Source organism: Geotrypetes seraphini, chromosome 1 (assembly GCF_902459505.1).
Source record: "Geotrypetes seraphini chromosome 1, aGeoSer1.1, whole genome shotgun sequence".
Lineage (NCBI taxonomy): Eukaryota > Metazoa > Chordata > Amphibia > Gymnophiona > Dermophiidae > Geotrypetes > Geotrypetes seraphini.
This window is the reverse complement of record NC_047084.1, coordinates 499,939,936-499,963,233: the sequence shown is the minus strand read 5'-3', so window position 1 is coordinate 499,963,233 and position 23,298 is coordinate 499,939,936. Positions and strand designations below refer to the sequence as shown.

The 23,298-nt window shown below is 42.0% G+C and overlaps 1 protein-coding gene across 4 annotated transcripts in view; it reads left to right on the top strand.

The window, feature by feature from the left end:
• Positions 1-23,298, top strand: part of RASEF (RAS and EF-hand domain containing) — a 214,242-nt gene that overhangs the window by 39,646 nt on the left and 151,298 nt on the right. For all 4 annotated transcript variants that reach the window (XM_033927395.1, XM_033927414.1, XM_033927404.1 and 1 more), the window contains exons 2-3: positions 4,563-4,709; positions 12,824-12,914. In XM_033927395.1, the coding sequence (XP_033783286.1) occupies positions 4,563-4,709; positions 12,824-12,914 (238 nt within the window). The remainder of the gene's footprint in view (positions 1-4,562; positions 4,710-12,823; positions 12,915-23,298) is intronic.

Sequence of the window (23,298 nt, the reverse complement as noted above, 5' to 3'; positions counted from 1 at the left end):
TCCTCTTCCCGTTGGAGGTCGTCTCCATCATTTTTACCAACGATGGCAGCTCATTACATCTGACCCCTGGGTTCTCTCAATCATCAGGGAAGGTTACTCGCTTCATTTCTTTCAGATTCCTCCAGATCTGCCTCCAAGAGAGTATCCTTCCAATCCATCGCAAACCACCCTTCTTCTTCAGGAAGCCCAGGCTCTGCTACATCTCCGTGCCATCGAAGAGGTTCCTCTGGAACAGCAGAGCAGGGGGTTTTACTCCCGCTACTTTCTCGTTCCGAAGAAGACAGGCAATCTGCAACCTATCTTGGACCTCAGAGCACTCAACAAATTTCTTGTCGGAGAGAAATTTCAAATGTAGTCTCTGGCATCTCTAAATCCCCTTCTAGATCAGAACAATTGGTTATTTTCTCTAGATCTCAAAGAGGCACATTCCCATTCATCCATCCTCTTGCAAGTTGCTCAGATTTCGGGTGGGAAATCTGCATTTTCAGTACAGAGTGCTACCCTTCGGTCTGGAATCATCTCCCAGAGTGTTCACCAAGTGCCTCGTTGTGGTAGCAGCAGCTCTGCGCAACCATGATCTTCAGGTGTTCCCGTACTTGGACGATTGGCTCATCAAAGAATCAACATCTCAGGGGGTTATTGTAGCGACCCAACGGATTATGTGGTTCCTCCAAAGTTTAAGCTTTGAAATCAACTTTCCCAAGTCCCAGCTACAGCCCTCTCAGTTCATTGGAGCTGTTTTGGACACTGAAACTCAGAGCATTCCTTCCTCAACAATGTCAGGATGCTCTCATTCAAGTCTGCCAACAAGTGTCTTCCCTATCTTCGATTTCAGCAAGACACATCATGGTTCTCCTAGGTCACATGGCTTATACTGTTCATGTGACTTTTTGCCAGACTTCACCTCAGAATTCCTCAGTGGACCCTGGCATCTCAGTGGGCGCAAGCTTTCGACCCACTCTCTCAGCACATTACAGTGACTCCTTTGTTGAGACAGTCTCTCCACTGGTGGATGCTCTCTTCCAATCTCTCCAGAGGTTTATTGTTTCAAATGCACCCTCATCAGGAGGTCCTCACTACAGATTCCTCGACCTACGCTTGGGGGGGGGGCTCATCTCGATGGACTCTGTACTCAAAGCCATTGGTCCAGCACGGATCGTCAGTGTCACATCAATCTGTTGGAACTCAGAACGATCTTCAATGCTCTTAAGGCTTTTCAACATCTACTACACAATCAAATAGTCCTCATTCGTACAGACAACCAAGTTGCCATGTACTACAGTCAACAAGCAGGGAGGAACAGGATCTCTCCCTCTTTGCCAGGAAGCTCAGAAGGTTTGGAATTGGGCAGTCCTTCACAACACCTTTCTGAAAGCGGTCTACATTCAAGGCGAGAAAAACTGTCTGGCGGACAAATTGAGTCTTCTTCTGCAACCTCACGAATGGACACTCAATTCCTCGCCTCTCCATCGCATTTTTTCTCAGTGGGGGACTCCGCATATAGATCTCTTTGCGTCTTCCCACAACAACAAACTGCCTCAGTTCTGCTCCAGGATTTACTCTCCTCACCGCCTTGAAGCAGATGCTTTTGTTCGGGAGTGGACAAATCAGTTTCTGGATGCATTTCCTCTCATTCTCAAGACACTCGTGAAAGTCAAACACAACCATGCCACCATGATTCTGATCGCTCCTCGGTGGCCCAGACAATCATGGTTCTCCCCTCTACTTCAACTCAGCAGCAGGGAGCCAGTACTTCTACCAGTTTTTCCGGCTCTGCTTACACAGAGTCAGGGATCTCTGCTTCATCCCAACCTGCAGTCTCTACACCTGACAGCTTGGTACCTCTCAACCTAACTGCCAATCTACAGTTTTCTCAATCTGTAAAGGACATTCTAGAAGCTTCCAGGAAGCCTATTACTAGACAATGTTACAACCAGAAATGGACTAAATTTTCTGCTTGGTGCACCATTCATCACAAGGAGCCTCAATCTACCTCATTGTCTTCAGTTTTGGATTACCTGTTGCATTTATCTCAATCAGGCCTCAAATCCACATCCATTTGAGTCCATCTTAGTGCAATTGCTGCTTTTCATCAGTCTATCGAAGGGAAACCCCTCTCTGCTCATCCTGTGATTTCCAGATTTATGAAAGGACTTTTCAATGTTAAACCACCTCAATTGATGAAGCCTCCTTTTGAACCAATGGCTTCGGCTCATCTCAAATATCTCACCTGGAAAGTGGTTTTTCTCATTGCTTTCACATCTGCTCGCAGAGTCAGTGAGCTTCAAGCTTTAATAGCGGATCCACCTTTTACAGTATTCTATCATGACAAGGTGGTCCTCCGTACTCATCCTAAATTCTTCCCTAAAGTGGTTTCAGAATTTCATCTCAATCAATCCATTGTACTTCCAGTGTTTTTTCCAAAGCCTCAATTTCATCCTGGAGAAACAGCTCTTCATACTCTGGACTGTAAGCGTGCTTTAGCTTTCTACTTCCAATGCACTAAGCCACACAAATCTCCTCCTGAACTTTTTGTCTCCTTTGATCCAAACAAGTTGGGATGTCCGATTTCCAAGCGCCCCATCTCCAACTGGTTAGCTGCTTGAATCTCTTTCTGCTATGCTCAGGCTGGACAGCATCTACAGAGTCGAGTCACAGCCCATAAAGTCAGAGCCATGGTGGCATCTGTAGCTTTCCTTAGATCTACTCCTATTGAGGTAATCTGCAAAGCTGCCACTTGGTCCTTGGTTTATACTCTCACCTTTTATTATTGTCTGGATTCTTTTTCCAGATAGGATGACCATTTTGGCCAGGCAGTTTTAGAAAATTTATTCTCCTAAATTGCCAACACTCCAACCATCCCATTCTGGTTAGCTTGGAGGTCACCCACATGTGAGAATATGCTGCCTGCTTGTCCTGGGATAAAGCACAGTTACTTACCGTAACAGATGTTATCCAGGGACGGCAGGCAGATATTCTCACAACCCACCCTCATCCCCTGGTTGGCTTCTTAGCTAGCTATCTGAACTGAGGAGACGCGCGCCCTATGTCGGATGGGAAGGCACTCGCGCATGCGCTGTGCGGCAATCGTGAACTTTCTTAAAGTTTTACAAGCAAGTCTGCTTGCGAGGCTGGCCACATCCGGGCTCCGTAGATGACGTCACCCACATGTGAGAATATCTGCTTGCTGTCCCTGGATAACACCTGTTAACTTTAAGTAACTGTGCTATGTCCAAAAACGGCTCAGCTGAAGGGGATTCTTTCTGTGATGGGGTAGAACAATTGGGTACTACATCTGAAGATCTTGCCTTTATGGGTTTTTCATGTGGATGTCTTTAGATTTGGGAATATTTAAAAAAAAAATGGACTTACTAAGAGTTAAAATGTCAGATAGTTTATTTAAAAAATAAAAAAAAAAGTTAGATGTTTGACAGTTTTGAGAAAGGACATTTTTACTACTGACTTTCTGGATATCTTTCTCAAAACATCCAAACTCTGACTTAGAGGTTTTATCAAAAATGCCCCTCCATACATTTAGATTATCCCACAAGAACCCCTATATCCCATCCTCCTCCCCCTACCCCTCTGCAAACTAGAGTACAGATTAACAGCCTAGGAAATTACAAATTACAAAACCAAATACTCCCGCACGTCAGAATCAAATTTAATTGTGTCTACAGTTCCTGCATAGGATCATATCTTCCATGGTGTTTTATCAGTTAACCATTCCAGCCTTGCCTGATCATTTACCCCCTCTTTTACAAAGGCGCTCTAAGCATTTTAGTGAGCTAATGATTTAGCACGCTCTAAATATTAGTGTGCGCTAAACATTAACGTGCCCTTTATAGTCTATGAACGTGTAAGCATTTAGTGCACTCTAAATCAATTAGCGCATGCTAAATCAGTTAGTGTGCACTAAATCGGCTACCGCACCTTAGTAAAAGGACCTACAAGTTTGTTAAACCAGCTTTGTAATGTGGGACCACCAACTTGTTTCCACTGGGCTGCCAAACACATCCTCTTAAGATGAACTTGCCATCTCCTGCCACCCTTATTGTGAAGTCTAAAAAGGCAAGCTTTAGGGTCCAAAGGAAAAGAGGAGCTTAGCCCCACTCCTATGGAATGGACAACATTAGATCAAAATGACTATTTTCACACATGACCACCAAATATGATAAAAGATTCCCTTTTCTTGTAAACATCTCCAACATACAACAGTAGTTGACATTTGTAATAAAGCAAATTTTATATTTAACTTAAGCTTAGGCTATTTTTATTTTATGTTACCTATTCCTTATCAAAGTGTTCTCACTTGGAAAATGATTGCTATTTTAATAAAGCAATAGCTGTATGCTCTCTTGAACTATGATTAATATTTGTGGGCTTATTTTCCTATATAAAATCAGTAACTCATGGGTAGATTTTCAAGTGTGACTGGAAAACAAAGTGACAATATATGTGAGAGAATTTCTCTCAGACTATACATTAAACCTTGTCATAATTATTACTATTAATCATTATTGAGTTTTGTTTGTTTTCTGTTTGTTTTTTTTTAATCGTAGGCAAGACCAAGTCAGTGTTTTGTATCAGAACATTACCATAATAGAGCCACGATTGATTCAACAGTATGAACGTGTTATTAAGAACTTCGTTCGTGAGGTCAAACTTCAAAGTGCTGAGATGGAAAATCTTGCTTTTGCAGTGAAAAGGTATAGTATAGACGTTTCTTTTCCCTGGAAGAAACTGAGGTCTTTTCTCCATTTATAAATACATATTTATCTCGTGTTTCACACCTCTGCGGTAGTGGGTACATTTTGGAATATTTTTTGTGGTAATCTAAAATAGTATAGACGTTGCCATCAACTGATCACTGATACTGCTGTTCTTCAGAATGTGGATAAAATTATCAAATGTTGCTAATGGAGGATGGTCTTTTTTTCATATTTCTTTAGTGAGAGTTGTGTAACCTTTTTTTTTTTTAATGAATATTTTGACACTTTGAAAAGGAGCTATAGAGGGAAATGTACTGTATTTGTGGACAATGGTGGTTCTAGGACAGGGGTGGGTAAACTTGGTTCTTGAAGACTACAGTGCAGTTGGATTTTCAGGATTTCCCCTATGAATATGCAGGAGATATATTTGCATGCCCTGCCTCCATTGTATGCAAATATATCTCATTTATATTTATTGATTCACAATTATACAACAGGACTTATCAATTAAATTAAAGAGCTTCAATTTGATCACTTCAATTTGATCAATACCTTATAATGTAATAAAGCTAGCAGTTCATATTTTGAAACATTTATTAAACAATAATATTTTCTCACATCATTTATCTCATTACAATATATAAAAGTTTTTATCAAAAATATTTCACTGACTGTGGTGCTATACATTTTGGAAGAACTACAGAGATCAATAGTTTATATGGAGTACAGAAAGGACAACAATGAAAACCTAAGGGCTCCTTTTACAAAGGTGCATTAAGGCCTTAACGCGTGGAATAGCGCGTACTAAAATGCCACGCAAGCTAGCCGCTACCACCTCCTTTTAAGCAGGCGGTAATTTTTCAGCTAGCGTGCGCTATAGCATGCTCTAATCTTGTGCGTGCGCTAAAAACGCTAGCGCACTTTAGTAAAAGGAGCCCTAAGTGAATGGTGCTATGCGATAGAAAAATAAATTAGAGAATTGCATGGACACATTTGTGTTTAATAATTAAGGCAGGGAAGGCTTTATATGTATTATAAGTGAAATATTTTTGATAAAAACTTTTATATATTGTAATGAGGTAAATGTTTAATAAATGTTTCAAAATATGTACTGCTAGCTTTTTTTATATCACAAGGGATTTATATTTATTATGGAAATTCTGAAAACCCAACTGGTTTGCAGCTCTTGAGGTCTGAAGTCAGTCTTTTGGATTCAGTTCTCATCTGAAAAACTGATGCTTTCCACTCCCCATGTTCTGAGTTCCTGACCTGAGTCTCAAAACATCTTTAGATGTTACATCAATAGAAAGTCCAGCGATCTTGGCTTTATTTGCGGCCACTAGAATGTTTTTGTTCCAAGTTGTCTAAAAGGACCAGTTTACCCCTAGATAAGACATCAAGCTGGAACATGTGATGATAACAAGTCTCGGCTACATTTCAGTTGCATAAAACATAGACCTAAAAGTGGGCCGAAGGCATGACCTACTTTGTGGGGTTCGTAATTAAAAAAAAAAGTCCAAAAAGTAGCCTAAATCGGTACTTGACCAATCAAAAAGAGAGATCGTCCAAGTACTGATAATCAAAGCTGGTTTTAGATCTATCTAAAACCAGCTTAGGCCTTTCCCCTGCCTCTGAACACTAGAGCAAAAAGAGGCGTTTTTGGAAGAGGTATAAGTTCCGAATAGGGGCTGCTGAGCTGATCGAGGCTGCCGCAATCAGCTCAGCAGCCCTGGCAACCTGCCCACCCCCAATGATCAGCGTTTTGCGTGATTATACATAACACACATGTAGGATGGTGCTTGGCTACGTGGATGTGGTGCAGATGGCACTTGGTGCGGAAGGCTGGCTGGCAGATGGAAGAGGCATCTCCTGGAAGTGGCGCTGCCTACAGATGTTTATCGGGGCGGTGCTCGGTTTGCGAGACAAAAGTTTGCTGAGTGTTTTGCTTGTCTTTCAAAACACTTGCAAACCGCGTTACTTGCAAAGTCCTAAAGCATAGGCAGCGGAATGCTTTTTTGTTGGAGGGGGGGCACTGAAAGCTCCACCCCAGACCCTGCCCAATCTCTGCCCCCATACCCCGCCCCTATAATGATACTAATTATAATACAGTTTTTTCCATTCATTTTTCATAAATACATAGAATAAAATCTTATTACCAACACATAATGGTTAACCACAAAATTAAACTACACAAAGTACATTGTATGCTTCTAAACATTCATTCCTACCAGAACACAGATAACCCCTAAGCAAATATTGGACCACAAACTAAAAGTACTAATATATAAAAATGAAACCCTAAGATGCAAGACTCTGCATATAATGCAGCACCACAGAAACAGTGACGCATGTCCCCTAATACTGTGCAAAATATGAAGACAGTAGGTGTGAATAGTAGTAGTAGTAAATTTGAAAAATCTGATACAAAACAATCACCTCTTTACAAATTAACAAATAGAAGTAAAACAAATAATGAGAAATAAGAAAATACCATTTTATTGGACTAATCCATTTTTCAATTAGCTTTCAGAGGCCAAATCTTTCTTCAGGACAGTACAGTATGCTGCTGTTATGGTATTCTGTCCTGACCTGAGGAAAGAGATATAGTCCCCCAAAAATTGCCTTAGTTCCATTCCTATTTATAAATTTTTATCAATACAGTTACAATACCACTTAATTCTACAAAAAGCAACAAAAAATTTCTTTATACCTTTTGTCGTTTCTGCTTTAATCATCTTCTTTTCGCTCTTCTTTCTATGCAGCGTTTGTCCTCTCTCCCTTCCATGTGACATCTGCCCTCTCTCTTTGCCCCTTCCACCCAGCCTCTGCCCTCTCTCTCTACCCCACCTACTGTCCACCCTCTCTTTGCCCCTTCCATCCAGTGTCCGCCCTCTCTGCCCTTTCCATCCAGTGTCTGCCCTCTCTCTCGTCCATACGGCATCTTCCTTCTTTCTATGTCCCTTCAATAAACTGTATATCTTGTGCCCCTTCTCTCCTTTGTACATGATTCATTTCAGCTTCGTCCCCTCTCCATTTTTCTGTCTCCACCCCCTCCCCTATTCTCTCCCAAGTTCATGCCTTGTGCCAAAAACGCACTCCCTCCCCCTTTTGTGTTCTGCCTCCCAGCGGTGGGGCCTTGAGGATCGTTCCTGTGGCAATTTCAGGGGGTGTTCAGTAGGGGGGGGGGGGTAGCTTGCTGCAGATATGCTAATGGCACTAGTGGGGCACGGCCTGGGAGGTGAGCCTCTGGTTATTTGAGGTAGTGGTACTGATACAGTGGAATTCTTTGAAACTGGCAATGATCTATTTTAATTACTTCTATTAAGGTTTAATCTCAAAAGGAAGTGTCAATGCATTCCCAACATCCAGAGTAGCTCTAATGTTGATGCCACCAAAATATTTGGGTTGGAGTTCAAAGAGCCTCTCCTTACACTATTGATGACCATATTTCTTAAAGCTGCTGTAGAACTTCTGATTCTGGGACAACAGAAGAAAAATTAGCTAATACAATTGTGCCTCCCAGCCCTCATCTGCAAGCAAAATGGAGCTCGAGCCACGAGGCTCGTCTTCTTTCCCCTACCTGCCCTGCCAGCACACAGCCGACTGGAAGTCTTCCCGATGTCAGCGCTGACGTTGGAGGGAGGGCTTTATTGGATAGTTTGTAGAAGGAATTCTTTATTTTCTTTATAGCTGAATTTTAATGCCAAGAAATGTAAAGTTATGCACCTTGGTAGCAGAAACCCATGCAGAAACTACACTCTGAATGGTGAGACCTTAACCAGAACTGTGGCAGAACGGGACCTGGGAGTAATCATTAGTGAAGATATGAAGGCAGCCAATCAAGTAGAGAAAGCCTCATCCAAGGCTAGACAAATGCTGGGTTGCATCCAGAGAAGCTTTGTCAGCCGAAAGCCTGAGGTGGTAATGCCGCTGTATAGGTCCATGGTGAGAACACATCTGGAATACTGTGTACAATTTTGGAGGCCACACTATCGGAAGGATGTGCTAAGAATGGAATCGGTTCAATGATTGGCCACCAAGATGGTCTCAGGGCTCAAGGATATCCCATATGAAGAACGTCTCGGTAAGTTGACCTTTATTCTCTTGAGGAATGCAGAGAGAGGGGTGACATGAAAGAGATGTTCAAATACATTACTGGCCGTATTGAGGTGGAAGAAGACATTTTCTTCCTTACAGGCCCTACGGCGACAAGAGGGCATCCACTAAAAATCAGGGGCGGGAAATTCCATAGTGACACTAGTAATCACCGAAAGGGTGGTCGATCCAAACAAGTTGGGACATCCAATCTCTAAGCGTACCATTTCCAACTGGATGGCTGCTTGTATCTCTTTCTGCTATGCCCAAGCTGGATTACAACTACAGAGTCGAGTCACAGCCCACGAAGTCAGAGCAATGGCAGCTTCAGTGGCTTTCCTCAGATCCACACCTATTGAGGAAATTTGCAAGCTGCTACCTGGTCCTCAGTTCGTACTTTCACTTCTCACTATTGTCTGGATGTTTTCTCCAGATGGGATGGCCATTTTGGCCAGAGCGTATTACAAAATTTATTCTCCTAAGTTGCCAAGGCTTCCACCATCCCATTCTGGCTAGCTTGGAGGTCACCCATATGTGAGAAATAGGCTGCCTGTTTGTCCTGGGATAAAGCACAGTTACTTACCGTAACAGTTGTTATCCAGGGACAGCAGGCAGCTATTCTCACAACCCACCCACCTCCCCTGGTTGGCTTCTCTGCTAGCTATCTGAACTGAGGAGACTCGCCCTGCGTTGGGCGGGAAGGCACTCACACATGCACGGTGCGGCTGACTCAAAACTTCTACGTTTCTGCAAGCAAGTCTGCTTGTGAGGCTGTCTACATTCGGGCTCCGTGGATGACGGCACCCATATGTGAGAATAGCTGCCTGCTGACCCTGGGTAACAACTGTTACGGTAAGTAACTGTTCTTTTCTGTTATGACATCAGCAGTACGTCCTCTTAATCAAGTTCTGTTGAGCATGCTCTTTCACTTTATTTGTCCCCCAAATCTCAGTTTATATTCAAGTATATACAGATATACGGTATCTGTTCAGCAGGGGAATATTTTCACCGGGGGTGGGTTTTTTTTTTTTGGGGGGGGGTTTGTGAGAATTATGAGTAGGCAGCGTGATGTGTTAGAATATTGGTTTCTATATGTGTATGTAATGCTCAAAACTCTTGCTTGCAGGATTCATTATGACCATATGTGTGTTTCCATGCATGGTGTGCTCAGTTCAGTTTAAGAAGACTTGAAGTTGGCTTTGCTTGGATTATACATTAGTTCTGTTAGGTGGTTTGTACTTTTTCATTTATAGGCATGAAAACCTACAATATTTACCACCTTATGTACTTGTGATTGCAGCTTTAACCTGGATCAATAGACTTGCTAAGCAGGTTTTGCAGGGACTAAGTACTGGTATGTAAACCAGTTGCCAAGTAGGGAAAGATGTTATTGCTTACACAAACATTGTAATGAAGAACTGTTTCTTTGTCTTTTCCCAAGTGATCTGTTGGTATCTTGATGATAATTCCCAATTAACTCTTCGCTACGCCCTAAGTAGTAAAACAGATTTTATGTTCCTTATTTTAGGAATAAGCACTGAATTTCCCCAAGTCATCTCAATAATGGCCTATGAACTTCTCTTTTAGGAAATTATCCAAATCTTTTTTAAATCCTTCTAAGCTAACTGATTTCACCATATTCTCCTACATTGAATTCCAGAGTTTAATTACACATTGTGTGAAGAAATATTTTCTTTGGTTTGTTTTAAAACTACTACACTTCACCCTCCGTATTCGCTATTTCTGCTCTTGTGATTTCGATTATTGAGTGCAGAAATTGCAATTAAACTGAAAAACCAGGAAGCAAAGTCCTCACTCCCATCCCCATGAACTACACCTCCCAGGGCTGCTTTGCAAGAGGACGTTCCTTCCCAAGCAGAGCGCCGTAACGTGCATGCTGCGACTCTCCGCCTGAGTGACTGGACTTGCAGCAGCTTTGGAGGCAGGAGCGTGAGGCTTCGGCTGCTCTGTCAGGATTCCCAGGAGTGGGAGAGGAAATCCGTGGTGGGCTTCCTCCCCTCTCCCGCTCTCTCCGTGCTCCTGTCCGGTTCCTGAGGCCATGTAGAGACCAGCCGAGGCCAGTCCGTCCCCATTGTGGGCAAGCTGCCGACAAGCTGAATATGTGGAAAGTGTGGGAGCTGGTGGATAAAGCATGAGTATGGCTTCCTCCAGCCAGGGAAGAAGTATCCCCTGGCTCCCCTGCCCACCATCCCCCCTCTCTCTCAGTTGCTGAGGAGGACCCGTCATGGCGGTGCCGGGTTCAATTTTAAGGAGGCCGCAGACAGGGCAAGGAAGGCTGAAACACCATATGATAAGTTATTTGCGGTTCTTACATATTCATGGTTTAGTCCAGCCCCAATCACCATGAATACAGAGGGAGAAGTGTACTTAGTAGCTTCATCGCATGACTCCTAGTCCTAGTATTTTTGGAAAAGCAAACAAGTGATTCACATTAGAGAATGCCACGGGGACAAATTTTTCCCTGTCCCCACTCAATTTCCCTGTCCATTTCCCGCATGGTTTGTCACTGTCCCTGTCCCATTCCTCTAAGCTCAGCCTTAACCACACAAACTTTGAACAATTACGATTTTAAAATGTTTGAAGCTTGTGCAGATGAGGACAGAGCTTGCAGGAATGGGACAGAGACAGGAAAAGAACTCGCTGGGACGGGAAAATGAGTTCCCGCGAGGATGGGAAAAATTTGTCCCAGTGTCATTCTCTAATTCACATCTACTCTTTCCACTTCACTCAGTATTTTATAGATCTATGTCATATCACCCCTGAGCCATCTCTTCTCCAAACTGAAGAGCCTTAGCCACTTTAACCTTTCCTCATAGGGAAGTCATCCCATCCCTTTTATTATTTTCATCACCCTTCTTCTGTACCTTTTCTAATTTCTCTATATCTTTTTGTGAGATACTGTGAGCAGAATTGCAAACAGTATTTGAGCTGCTGCCATACCATAGAGCAATACAAGGGCATTATAACATTTTAATCTTTGTTTTCCATTCCTTTCCTGATAATTCCTAACATTCCATTTGCTTTCTTAGCTGTCGTTGCATATTGAACTAAGGGTTTCAATGTATGCTCAATGATGACTCTAGCGAGATTTTATAATATCCAGTGACCCTTGGCGATACATATAATCCGTTTTTTTCTACTGTATTTTTCACTGCATTTTTTTGTGACATATGTTTCTTCCCTTTTCTACCATGGACCCCTGATGAAGGTTGTCCGAAACACGGACCGTGTTGGGTCCCCTGTTTGGTAAAAAGGTTTTTAGATATACTTTGGTTGTCACAATAAATTTTGCCTACATCGTTGTACATATCTGCAGTTTTGGTTTGTTTGTTCCTGCTCAATGATGACACCTTGCTAGTAGATAGGTGTGTCATTCTGGAACCCCCATCTTGTCAGTATTTACTCTGCTTATCTACTGTCTCAATCAGGAAGCTTGAGTCAAAATTGAGATTTTGATGACAGACTTTAAGTAATCTATCACTATAAGACATGGGGGGTGGATTTATGAGCTCCATAAATGTTTCTGATTGGTATAGTTATTTCATTGTTTTGATTGTTCATTTAAAATGTTTAACATGTTTGTTATACTTTCAAAGCAGAACAGATTTGTACTCGTAGTTCAGGGAGTTTCTCATACCCCTCCTTATGTGTTCCTATATAGGGCTATCGCCTGCTTTGGTACAAACAAAGGGGCAGCAGAGCCCTCTTGAGAAGGAGGAGGAGGAGCTGAAAACCTGGAACAGATTCTTTCTGCATGGCTCACAAGCATGGGGAGAATACCCTAATGTCAAGAATGACACACCTATCTACTAGAAAAGATATGAGTTAGCAAGATAAGAACCTAATCTCTTTTACATGTACAGTACGTGTAAATCACTTGGAAAATTGTTCGCCTAATGCTGTGTGTGCAGTTTGTATTTTTGCCCTTCATTGAAATAATGGTATAGTCAGTAAGGAATTTTTTAATCATCACAGTTATTACTTTTTAATTTTAGGGCTCAGGATAGAGCAGCTATGCAGCTGAGCGAGTTGGAAGAGGAGATGGACCAGAGGATACAGACTGCAGAGAACAGTATAAGAAAGGAGGTGAGTCTTTTAGGGTAAAAAAAAAAAACTGTAGGAAATATGAAAGATTCAAATTGGCGGGTTTAAGGTCATCTGGAAGCATTGGATGAAGGCAGGTATCCGTACTTTGGATGATGTCATATTAGATGGTAAGATGCTTGACTTTTTACGATTGCAACACAAATTTAGCCTTAATAAATCACAAAAGTATAGATGGTTGCAGTTGAAGCTGGCCATTCAGGAAGGGTTCCCTGAATGGAAAAATTTGAAGGTTCAAAACAGCTTGCCGGTCTTATGTTTTCAGGTGGACTTCCTGGGTCACCAGGCCGCTCAGTGGTATAAATTAATAACTGGATTTTTGAATAAGAAACCAAAAACTGGTCTGCGTGACATTTGGAGCATTGAGATAAAGCATCAAATTACTGCATCTCAATGGCCACAAATTTGGTTTTGGAGGATGAGATGTATAATGTCTGCATCTATGAGACAAACATGGTTTTTCTTATTACATAGAGTATTTTGGACCCCATTTCGTTTGCATAGAGTAGATAGTTCCAAGTCTAATAGATGCTGGCACTGTCATCTGGAAATTGGGACGTTGGATCATTTACTGTACTATTGTCCCTTGATACTAAAATTCTGGAGATCTATTTGGGATCAAGTTAATAATTTATTAGAAAATCCAGTGGCACTATCATATGATAACATTTTTATGCATATTAAATTCAAATATTTTTATATTTATGTATACATTTTTACTATGCATGAATTTTCTCTCTTCCTTTCTTTCTTTACCCATTTTTTCTTTCCACACATCTATAATTCTTTTTCCCAAACACCTATCTTAAATATCTTAAATATAAGTAGGATCATCAAAACATACAATATTCATCATATATAGCACTTTTATTATCTTAATTTTTATATGGTTGTTTTAATATTGTATTTGTACCTATTAGGACCCCTGATGAAGGTTGTCCGAAACACGGACCGTGTTGGGTCCCCTGTCTGGTAAAAGGTTTTTAGTTAAGATTTATTTGTCAAAATAAAATTTGCCTGCACCGTGTACAAGTCTGCAGTTTTGGTTTGTTTTCTCTGGAACATTTTATTTGGAACATCTATGAGGGCAAAAAGTCAAATTTCGGCAAAAAATAACAAACTTTTGTTTATAATGACGGAGGTTGCTATGCAGCTTATTTTAAAGAATTGGAAAAATAGGGATAGATAAAATTATTCATTTTGGTGGGAATCCCTATGTTATGTTTTTAAAATGGAAAAGTTTATGGCCATTCAGAAGGGATATTATAACAAATTTATGGAAGCTTGGGAACCATTAGCTAAATATTGTAAGGATTGTTTTATTTATATAAATGAAGAAAACATACACATCCGGGAAGGGGGAGGGAGGTATGTTTTGGCATTGGTTAAGAGGTATAGATAGGTTGTTTACAGGTATTTTTATGAGGTGTGAAAGATTTTGTAAAATTTACTTTAAAATCTAATAAAAATTAATGGAAAAAAAAAGGAAAATGGGTGAGGGAAAATAAGTCTTGTATTTATTCTATTAAGTTTATAGTGCTGTAATGTTAATATTTTATGTAAATGCATCATCTCTTGTGCACAATTGAAGTTTTAAAAATGATGACGTTTAAAATTTTTTCATTGAATGTTAATGACCTTAACCATCAGATCAAAAGGAAAAAAACACTTACTTATTTGAAACAACAGAATGCTGATATTTACTATATATAAGAGACTCATCTGTCTGCAGTAGAGTCAGGAAAATTGGAAGGGGGTTGGGTGAAACAATGTTTTCGCCCCAGCAATAGGGAAAAAAGCAGGGATAGCTATTCTTATAAATAAGAAGTGTACAGCTAATTTTCAATTACAGTGGTACCTCGGTTTACGAGTGCACCGGTTTGCGAGTGTTTTGCAAGACGAGCAAAACACTCCGCAAACTTTTGTCTCGTAAACCGAGCACTGCCCCGATAAACGAGCACTCAGCAATGGTGGCTCAGGGGTGAGTACCTGCCTGTGGGTGCTGCACAGTGATTCGAAATAGGTGCCTTCCTTGCCTCGGGGTCCCCATGTGGCTGCCCTCCTGCTTCGGCGATGCCTCTGCCATCCGTCAGCGCTCTCCCGGCTCCCATCTAAACCGGCCGCCATCCTGCGTGCTTGTATGTGGTGAGCGTGTTGTCGGGGCAGCGTCTGACTTAGGAGAGGAGAGAGGTGAAGTCATGCATGCTCATTCAGAATGGCGGCTGGTTTAGATGGGAGCCGGGAGAGCGCTGACGGACGGCAGAGGCATCGCCGAAGCAGGAGGGCAGCCGCATGGGGACCCCGAGGCAAGGAAGGCACCCTTTCGAATCGCTGTGAAGCACCCGCAGGCAGGTACTCACCCCTGGGCCACCATTGCAAACTTCGGTTGTGGAACGAATCTTCTGAGTTTGCATTAAAGCCTATGGGGAACTTTGCTTTGCAAAACGAGCATTTTGGATTACGAGCATGATCCTGGAACGGATTATGCTTGTAAACCAAGGTACCACTGTAGTTGGTTCAGATCCCCTAGGTAGATGGGTACATGTAAATATGAATATCCTGGCATTGTTCAATGTGTATGCCCCTAATTCAAATCAAAATGAATTTTTTAAAACATTACAGCAATTGATACTCCCACTGGCTACTTCTAAAGTAGTTGTAGCTGGACATTTTAACGCTGTTATGGATCCATTAATGGATAAAAAACCGAGTAAATGTTAGATAATTTGGTACATTCTTGTGATTTAAAAAATATATGGCGAATACTTCATTTCAATGATCAGGAATTTTCCTTTTGTTCACATGTTCATAAATCCTTTTCAAGAATTGATTATATTTTTGTCTCAACTCAAATAGTTCAGCAGGTGATAAAAGCATCCATAGATACAATTATTTTGTCTGATCACGGTGGTATATGGATTGAACTTCAATTAGATGAACAAGAGAATAGCAGATCTGTATGGAGATTTGATAATACATTGCTTGTGGATATAAAATTCCTTGAAGAATTTCAATTAAAAATGAATGAATTTTTTCAATTTAATATATCAGAAGAAGTCTCCATGGAAAATTTATGGGATGCCTTTAAGGCTACCATGAGAGGTAATATTATTTCATATTCTACTTATATTAGAAAACAATTTAAAAAGCAATTTTCTAATTTTGAAAAAGAAATTAAACTTTTAGAATCTAAATTGATTGATAAATGGGAGCATGGTACTCTACAGGCTCTATTAAAAGCAAAAGGTAAATATAATGAATTATCCTCAAAATTGGTAAGGAAGGATTTGTTTTCCCAACAAACTCTGTATTATGGAAATTCAAATAAGGTGGGAAGATTATTGGCAAATTATCTTAAAGCAAAGAAGAGAAGAACAAAATTATTGCAATTAAAGAAGACTAAGGGAATACACATACTCAAATTGGTAATATTTTAAATCAATTTCTAAATTTTTATAAAGACTTATATTCTTCCGAACCTTATGATAATAGAGAAAGGGATGGATTAGAATTTTTAAGATTAATTATTGGACCGAAGATTCCTGATCATATTAAAAGAAGCTTAGAAGAGCTTATATCATTAAAAGAATTAGAAACAGCATTGAAGTCTCTTAGAGTTGGATCCGCTCCAGGTGGTGATGGTTTCACAGTAGAGTTTTATAAAGCATTTCAAAATACCCTGTTTCCACATTTATTAAATTTATATCAGACTCAACTAACTAAAGGTTGCATAATGGGTACTATGGCAGAGTCATTAACTATAGTTTTGCCAAAGCCAAATAAAGATCCCACATTGGTTTCAAACTACAGGTCTATCTCATTAATTAATGTAGATGGAAAACTTTTAGCTAAAATATTAGCTTTACGCTTAGCCAAGGCTCTCTCTTTCATTATTGATATGCACCAAACTGGGTTTGTTGCTAAGAGATATTCATCTAATAACACCAGATTGGCTCTTCATATGTTGAACTTAACAAAAGCCATGAATGATCTGGCTTTTTCTGTGTTCTTGGATGCAGAAAAGGCCTTTGATCGGGTGTAATGGACATTCATGTATCAATCTATGGAATGGTTTGGAAAGGGGTCAGGATTTATATGAATGATTCAAACATTGTATAGCTCCTCTGCAGCTAGATTATATATAAATAATAAGTTTTCTGAACGTTTTAGTTTGCAGAGGGGAGTTAGACAAGGCTGTCCCCTGTCTTCTTTGTTGTTTGATATTGTATTAGAACCCTTGTTATTAACTATCCAACAAGTAAAGGATATACAGGGTATTCCTTATTCAGATCGTGAATATAAGGTCTCTGCATATGCAGATGATATATTGCTTCATTTGAGAAATCCTGAAAAGACCATTCCATGCTTACTTGAATTGATTGAAAAATTTGGAAAATTCTCAGGTTATAAAATAAATTGGAGTAAATCAGAAGTTCTTCCACTAAATGTGCATTGCACAAAAGGCTTGTTTGATTCATTTTCTTTTATATGGAAGGAAGATGGATTAAAATATTTAGGAATTTGGATTAAAAATACGCTGGAAGACACAATGAAAGAAAATGAAAAATCTTTGTTGCAGAAGGTAACAGAAATGTGCGAGCAATGGAACCCTTTACATCTTTCTTGGTGGGGGAGAGTTCAAACGATTAAGATGATGATATTGCCTGTGGTTTGTTATCAAATGAGTATGTTACCAGTTTTTTTAGAGGGTCCTTTTATAAAAAGTTAAACAGTATTCTTACCAAATTTGTTTGGCTAGGTAAAACTCCTAGAATCGCCCTAGTATCTTAACAAAAATCAATTAAAGAGGGTGGGGTAAATTTTCTAAATTTTTATAGGTATCATCAAGCCTATATTTTGCGCCAGGGTATGTATTGGGTCCTCCCAGAACTCATAGATAATACCCCAGACTGGTTATGGTTGGAATGGCGACTCATGTTTCCTCTACGATTATGTTATGTTCTTAGTATTAAAATGCCTAGATTGTATAAAGAAAACAGAATATTAATGGATACATGGAAAACATTACGATATATAATAATTTAACATCTGATCCAATACAAAAGTCAACAAATCAGACTATATGGCTAAACTCCAGGATTCAAATTGGCGGATTTAAGGTCATCTGGAAGCATTGGATGATAGCAGGGATACGTATTTTGGAAAATGTTATTTCAAATGGTAAACTGCTTGAATTTTCACAATTGCAATATAAATATGGCCTTAATAAATCGCAAAGTTTTAGATGGTTGCAATTGAAGCAGGCCATTCAGGCGGGGTTCCCTGAATGGAAAACCCTAAATAATCATTATAGTTTAGAGTTCTTATGCTTTCAGGTGGACTTTCTGGGTCACCAGGCCACACAGTGGCATAAATTGATAAGTGGATTAGTTAAAAAGAAGAAGCCTAAAATTGGTCTTAGAAATATTTGGAGCATTGAGATTAAGCATCAGATTATTGCGTCTCAATGGCCGCGAATTTGGTCTTGGAGAATGAGACCAACTTGGTTTTTTTCTCTTACATAGAGCTTTTTGGACCCCAGTTAGATTACAAAAGTTGAATAGCTCTAAGTCTAATAGATGCTAGCATTGTAATCTCAAAGTAGGGACTCTAGATCATTTATTATTTTATTGTCCCTTTATTTTAGCCTTTTGAAAATCTATTTGGGGTCAAATAAATTGTTTATTGGAAAACCATGTGGCATTATCTTATGATACAATTCTATTCGGAATATCAATGAGGGCACCGAGTCAAATTTCGTCTAACAATAATAAGCTTTTATTGATCATAAGAACATAAGAAACGCCCTCACCGGATCAGACCTAGGTCCATCTAGTCCAGCGATCCGCACACGCGGAGGCCCAGTTAGGTGCTCCCTGTTGGAGACCCGGATTTCCCGTATCACCGGATATGATTTGCAAGAAGGTGTGCATCCAACTTGCGCTTGAAACCCTGAACACTGGTCTCTGCGACAAGCTCCTCTGGGAGAGCATTCCAAGCGCTCACCACTCGCTGTGTGAAACAGAACTTCCTGACATTTGTCCTGAACCTGCTGCCACACAGTTTCAGGCTGTGACCTCTTGTCATGGCAGGAGTCGCCATACAACAAATCACATTTAATTGGAAGAACTGGAATAGACTCAATTATTGCTTCTGGTGGAATTCATTATGTCACATCTATAAAATGGAAAGAGCAATTGCTATACAAAGAATCTTGGGGCCATTGATAAGATATTGTAATGAATAAATACCATTTTTCCATTATAAATGCAATAAGAAGGAAGGGATGGGGGGAGGGATTTTATAATTTTATTAAATATTTAGATCAATAATAAAGAATATTGTATATGAGCTTTGTGAACACGTGGAGGGGCATAATCAAAAAACCCGTTTAAGTCCCTTTTTGGCCTAAGGCCTTAAACGTGGAAAGCAGAAGTAGGGAAAGTGTCCATAACCAAAACAAACGTTCTTGTTTTGATTATGGCCTGCCTCTACCTTCAGCTGTTTAAACGCCCAGCCAACCACTACGTCTACAAGTACACCCCCACGACGTCTACACTTATACCCCATAATGAACCAAAAAAAACGCATAAGCCCAAAACGTCCAACACAAGGGCTTTTAGGCGAAGGAGGAGCCAGTCCTTCGCCTAAAAGCTGGATTCTGTAACCGGTGTCTGTCAAAAACAACACCGGTTACAGAATCCTCCCCAACCCCCCCCACACACAACATTGAGGCAGGAGGGAACCCAAGCCTCCCTGCCCCGGGCACCCGCAGCACCCCCGACGATATCGGGGCAAGAGGGAGCCCAAGCCCTCTTGCCCTGGCGATTGTTCCCCCCCCCTGCCGAGTATGACCAGGCCAGGAGGGAGCCCTGGTGACCCCCCCCTCCCCCGCCGAGTACGAGCTGGCCAGGAGGGAGCACAAGCCCTCCTGGCCCTAGCGACCCCCTACCCCCCACCCCCCACTACAATACGGGCAGGAGGAATCCCAGGCCCTCCTACCCCGCAGCAGCCATGGCCCTCTTGCCCCGGCGTTCCTGCCCCCCCCCGCCGAGTACGAGCTGGCCAGGAGGGAGCCCAAGCCCTCCTGGCCCCGGCGACCCCCTACCCCCCACCCCCACTACAATACAGGCAGGAGGGATCCCAGGCCCTCCTGCCCTCGGCACAAACCCCCTCCCCCAACGACCCCCCCAAACCCCCGATCAGCCCTCCCCGCTGACTCGCGACCCCCACGGCCGACCCCACCCCCCTTCCCCGTACCTGAAATCATTGGCCAGGCAGACGGGTACCAAGCCCGCCCGTCCAGCAGGCTCCAGAATGGGGCCGGATTGGCCCAGGCGGCTGAAACCCCACCCACAGGTGGGGCCTGTAGCACCTGGGCCAATCAGAATAGGCCTGGGAGCCCATGTGCCCATGTGCCTAAGGCCCCGCCCACAGGAAGGGCCTAAGACTCCCGTGCCTATTCTGGTTGGCCCAGGTGCTTTAGGCCCCACCTGTGGGCGGGATTTCAGACGCCTGGGCCAATCCGGCCCCATTCTGCAGCCAGCTGGCCTGCCGGACGGGCAGGTTTGGCACCCGTTCATCCGGCCAACATTTTACAGGTATGGGGGGTGGGATTGTGGGTCGGGGGGTAGTCAGGGGGTTGCGGGTCGGCGGGGGGGGCGATCGGGGGTTCAGGGGAAGGTCGTTGGGGGGGGGTTGTGTCGAGGGCAGGAGGGCCTGGAATCCCTCCTGCCCATATTGTAGTGGGGGGTGGGGGGTAGGGAGTCTGCCTGGGCAGACGTGATGAAAGTACAAAAGGATCTTTATTCAGCATATGCGGGACTTCTGGGCAATAAAAGTTCTGCCTCAGATGTTCCAAATACAGGAAATACTACTGTCATTTATACCATTCTCATATACATGCCGGGATGCTATGGGGGGTGGGGTGGGGGGTGTCTATAGGTTAGTTTACAGACACTTTTACAACTCATCATTGGTCCTAATCTGGGTGTCCTTATGAGCCTATAATAAATACACAACTTATCTAAGTATTGCAGTTTTGATACATGTCCAGGAGGGCGCGGTACATTATCACTTTCTTACAGCAGAAAAAGAAATGTAACACGTGATTTCCCAGAAAAGGCACCAAACTAAGGAAATGAAAATTATCCTAAAATATTGAGCAAGGCCCATATTCCTTCAGGCAAAGTAATTCAGGTAAAATCATAATAGAGGTTGCTGATCCCTTCACCATGGCCTGGTACAGCCGCATGATAACCTTCTCTGATCTATTCATGATCCCCTTCTTAATCATTCCTAGCATTCTGTTTGCCCTTTTCGCCACAGCCGCCACACATTGCACGGACGGCTTCATTGACTTGTCGACCAGTACTCCCAAGTCTCTTTCCTGAGGGGGTCTCTCCAAGTACTACACCGGACATCCTGTATTCGTGTATAAGTTTCGTCTATCCGATCATCTGTTTGTGCTGGTCGGTACAGCCTGGAAGGGGAGACCGACTTTGAAAGCTACCATTTCCAGACGGATCTGTGTGGTCATTTCATTTGCCTATATCGAAGCAGCCTCCTCTTGGTCAAGGCTCACTTCACACGAGACATAGCTTCCTCGTGGGCAGAATCTGCAGCGGTTTTCTCAAAAGAGATTTGTAGAGCTGCCACTTGGTCCTCCTTGCATACCTTTACTAGATTTTATAGGATAGATGTGGCAGCTAAGCAGGATTCTGCTTTCAGTTCTTCATTTCTGGCAGCCGGCTCATCAGTCCCACCCTGACTTTGAGGGCTGCTCTGTTACGTCCCACTTGTCCAGGAATAGAGTGGGATTGTACCAGAACGAAAGATAAGGTTCTTACCTTTGCTAATCTTCTTTCTTGTAAATTCACATTCTATTCCTGGTCCCACCAGGGGAGTTGCTGATTGTCTGCTCCAATAAGTACTGATAAGTTGGACCCATAGCCCTATGAGTTCCTCTGCTGGCTTTATTGTTTTCTCTCCTCCATCACCCCCATGATATAACTCTGGGAAACCAGTGGTGGTGTGCTTTGGGCTTTGGCTGAGCACACAGCTTCATTTTTGTTGCAGCCAGATTGTGAAGGCAGCAGCATGAACCAGTGAATGAGGGGCAGGGAAGGAAAATGTGCTGTTCCTCCAGGTTGCTGTGGACTGGAGAATGTTGCAGCCGGAAGGAGAAGTTAATAGTGTAGGGTGCGAAGGTGCCATTTCTTTGAAAATATGTTTGGAGGAGTGACTGCTTCTACTTCCTCCTCTGGTGTTTTATATGATATTTACCAATTTGTTGTCTTTGTATTGGATAGCATTTATTCAATATTTCCTTTTCATTTTGTTTCAACTTGAAAAAAAAAATCAACTAAACCCCTAGGCATTGGAGCTACTATTCTTTAGCAGGTATGTTCTTTTCTGCAATCTAAAACTCACAAAGATTCCGCATGAACGACTACTTCAAAAAATTGCGAGCCATGGAATCAAGGGTGAAATACTCACATGGATTAAAAACTGGCTGGCGGATAGGAAACAGAGAGTGGGAGTAAATGAACAATACTCGGACTGGAAAAGCATCACCAGTGGAGTGCCGCAGGGTTCGGTGCTTGGACCCGTGCTCTTCAACATATTTATAAACGATCTGGAAATTGGTAAGACGAGTGAGGTGATTTAATTTGGAGACGATACTAAGTTATTTAGAGTAGTGAAGATGTAGGAGGATTGTGAAGATCTGCAACATGACATAAACACGCTTGAGAAATGGGCCACAACATGGCAAATGCGGTTCAACGTAGATAAGTGTAAGGTGATGCATGTCGGTAACAAAAATTTTATACACGAATACAGGATGTCTGAGGCGTTACTTGGAGAGACCCCCCCAGGAAAGAGACGGGAGTGCTGGTCGACAGGTCGATGAAGCCATCAGCGCAATGTGTGGTGGCGGCGAAAAGGGCAAATAAGATGATAGGAGCGATTAAGAAGGGGATCATGAACAGATTAGAGAAGATTAGCATGCCGCTGTACCGGGCCATGGAATGCCCTCACCTGGAATACTACGTCCAGCACTGGTCACCGTACATGAAGAAGGACGGTACTACTCGAAATGATCCAGAGAAGAGCAACTAAAATGGTTAAGGTTGATGGAGGAGTTGCCGTACAGCAAAAGATTAGAGAAATTGAGCCTCTTCGCCCATAAACACTATGAGATCTTCTATTTTTTCTGTGACTTCTCCTTCTCTCTGGAATAGTATCCCAGCTTATTTACCAATGAATCAACTTTTAATCAATTCAAGACAAAGCTAAAGACATTTCTTTTCATCGATGCCTTTGAGATTTAACTGTCCTTTTTTTTTTTTTTAAATTTAGAATG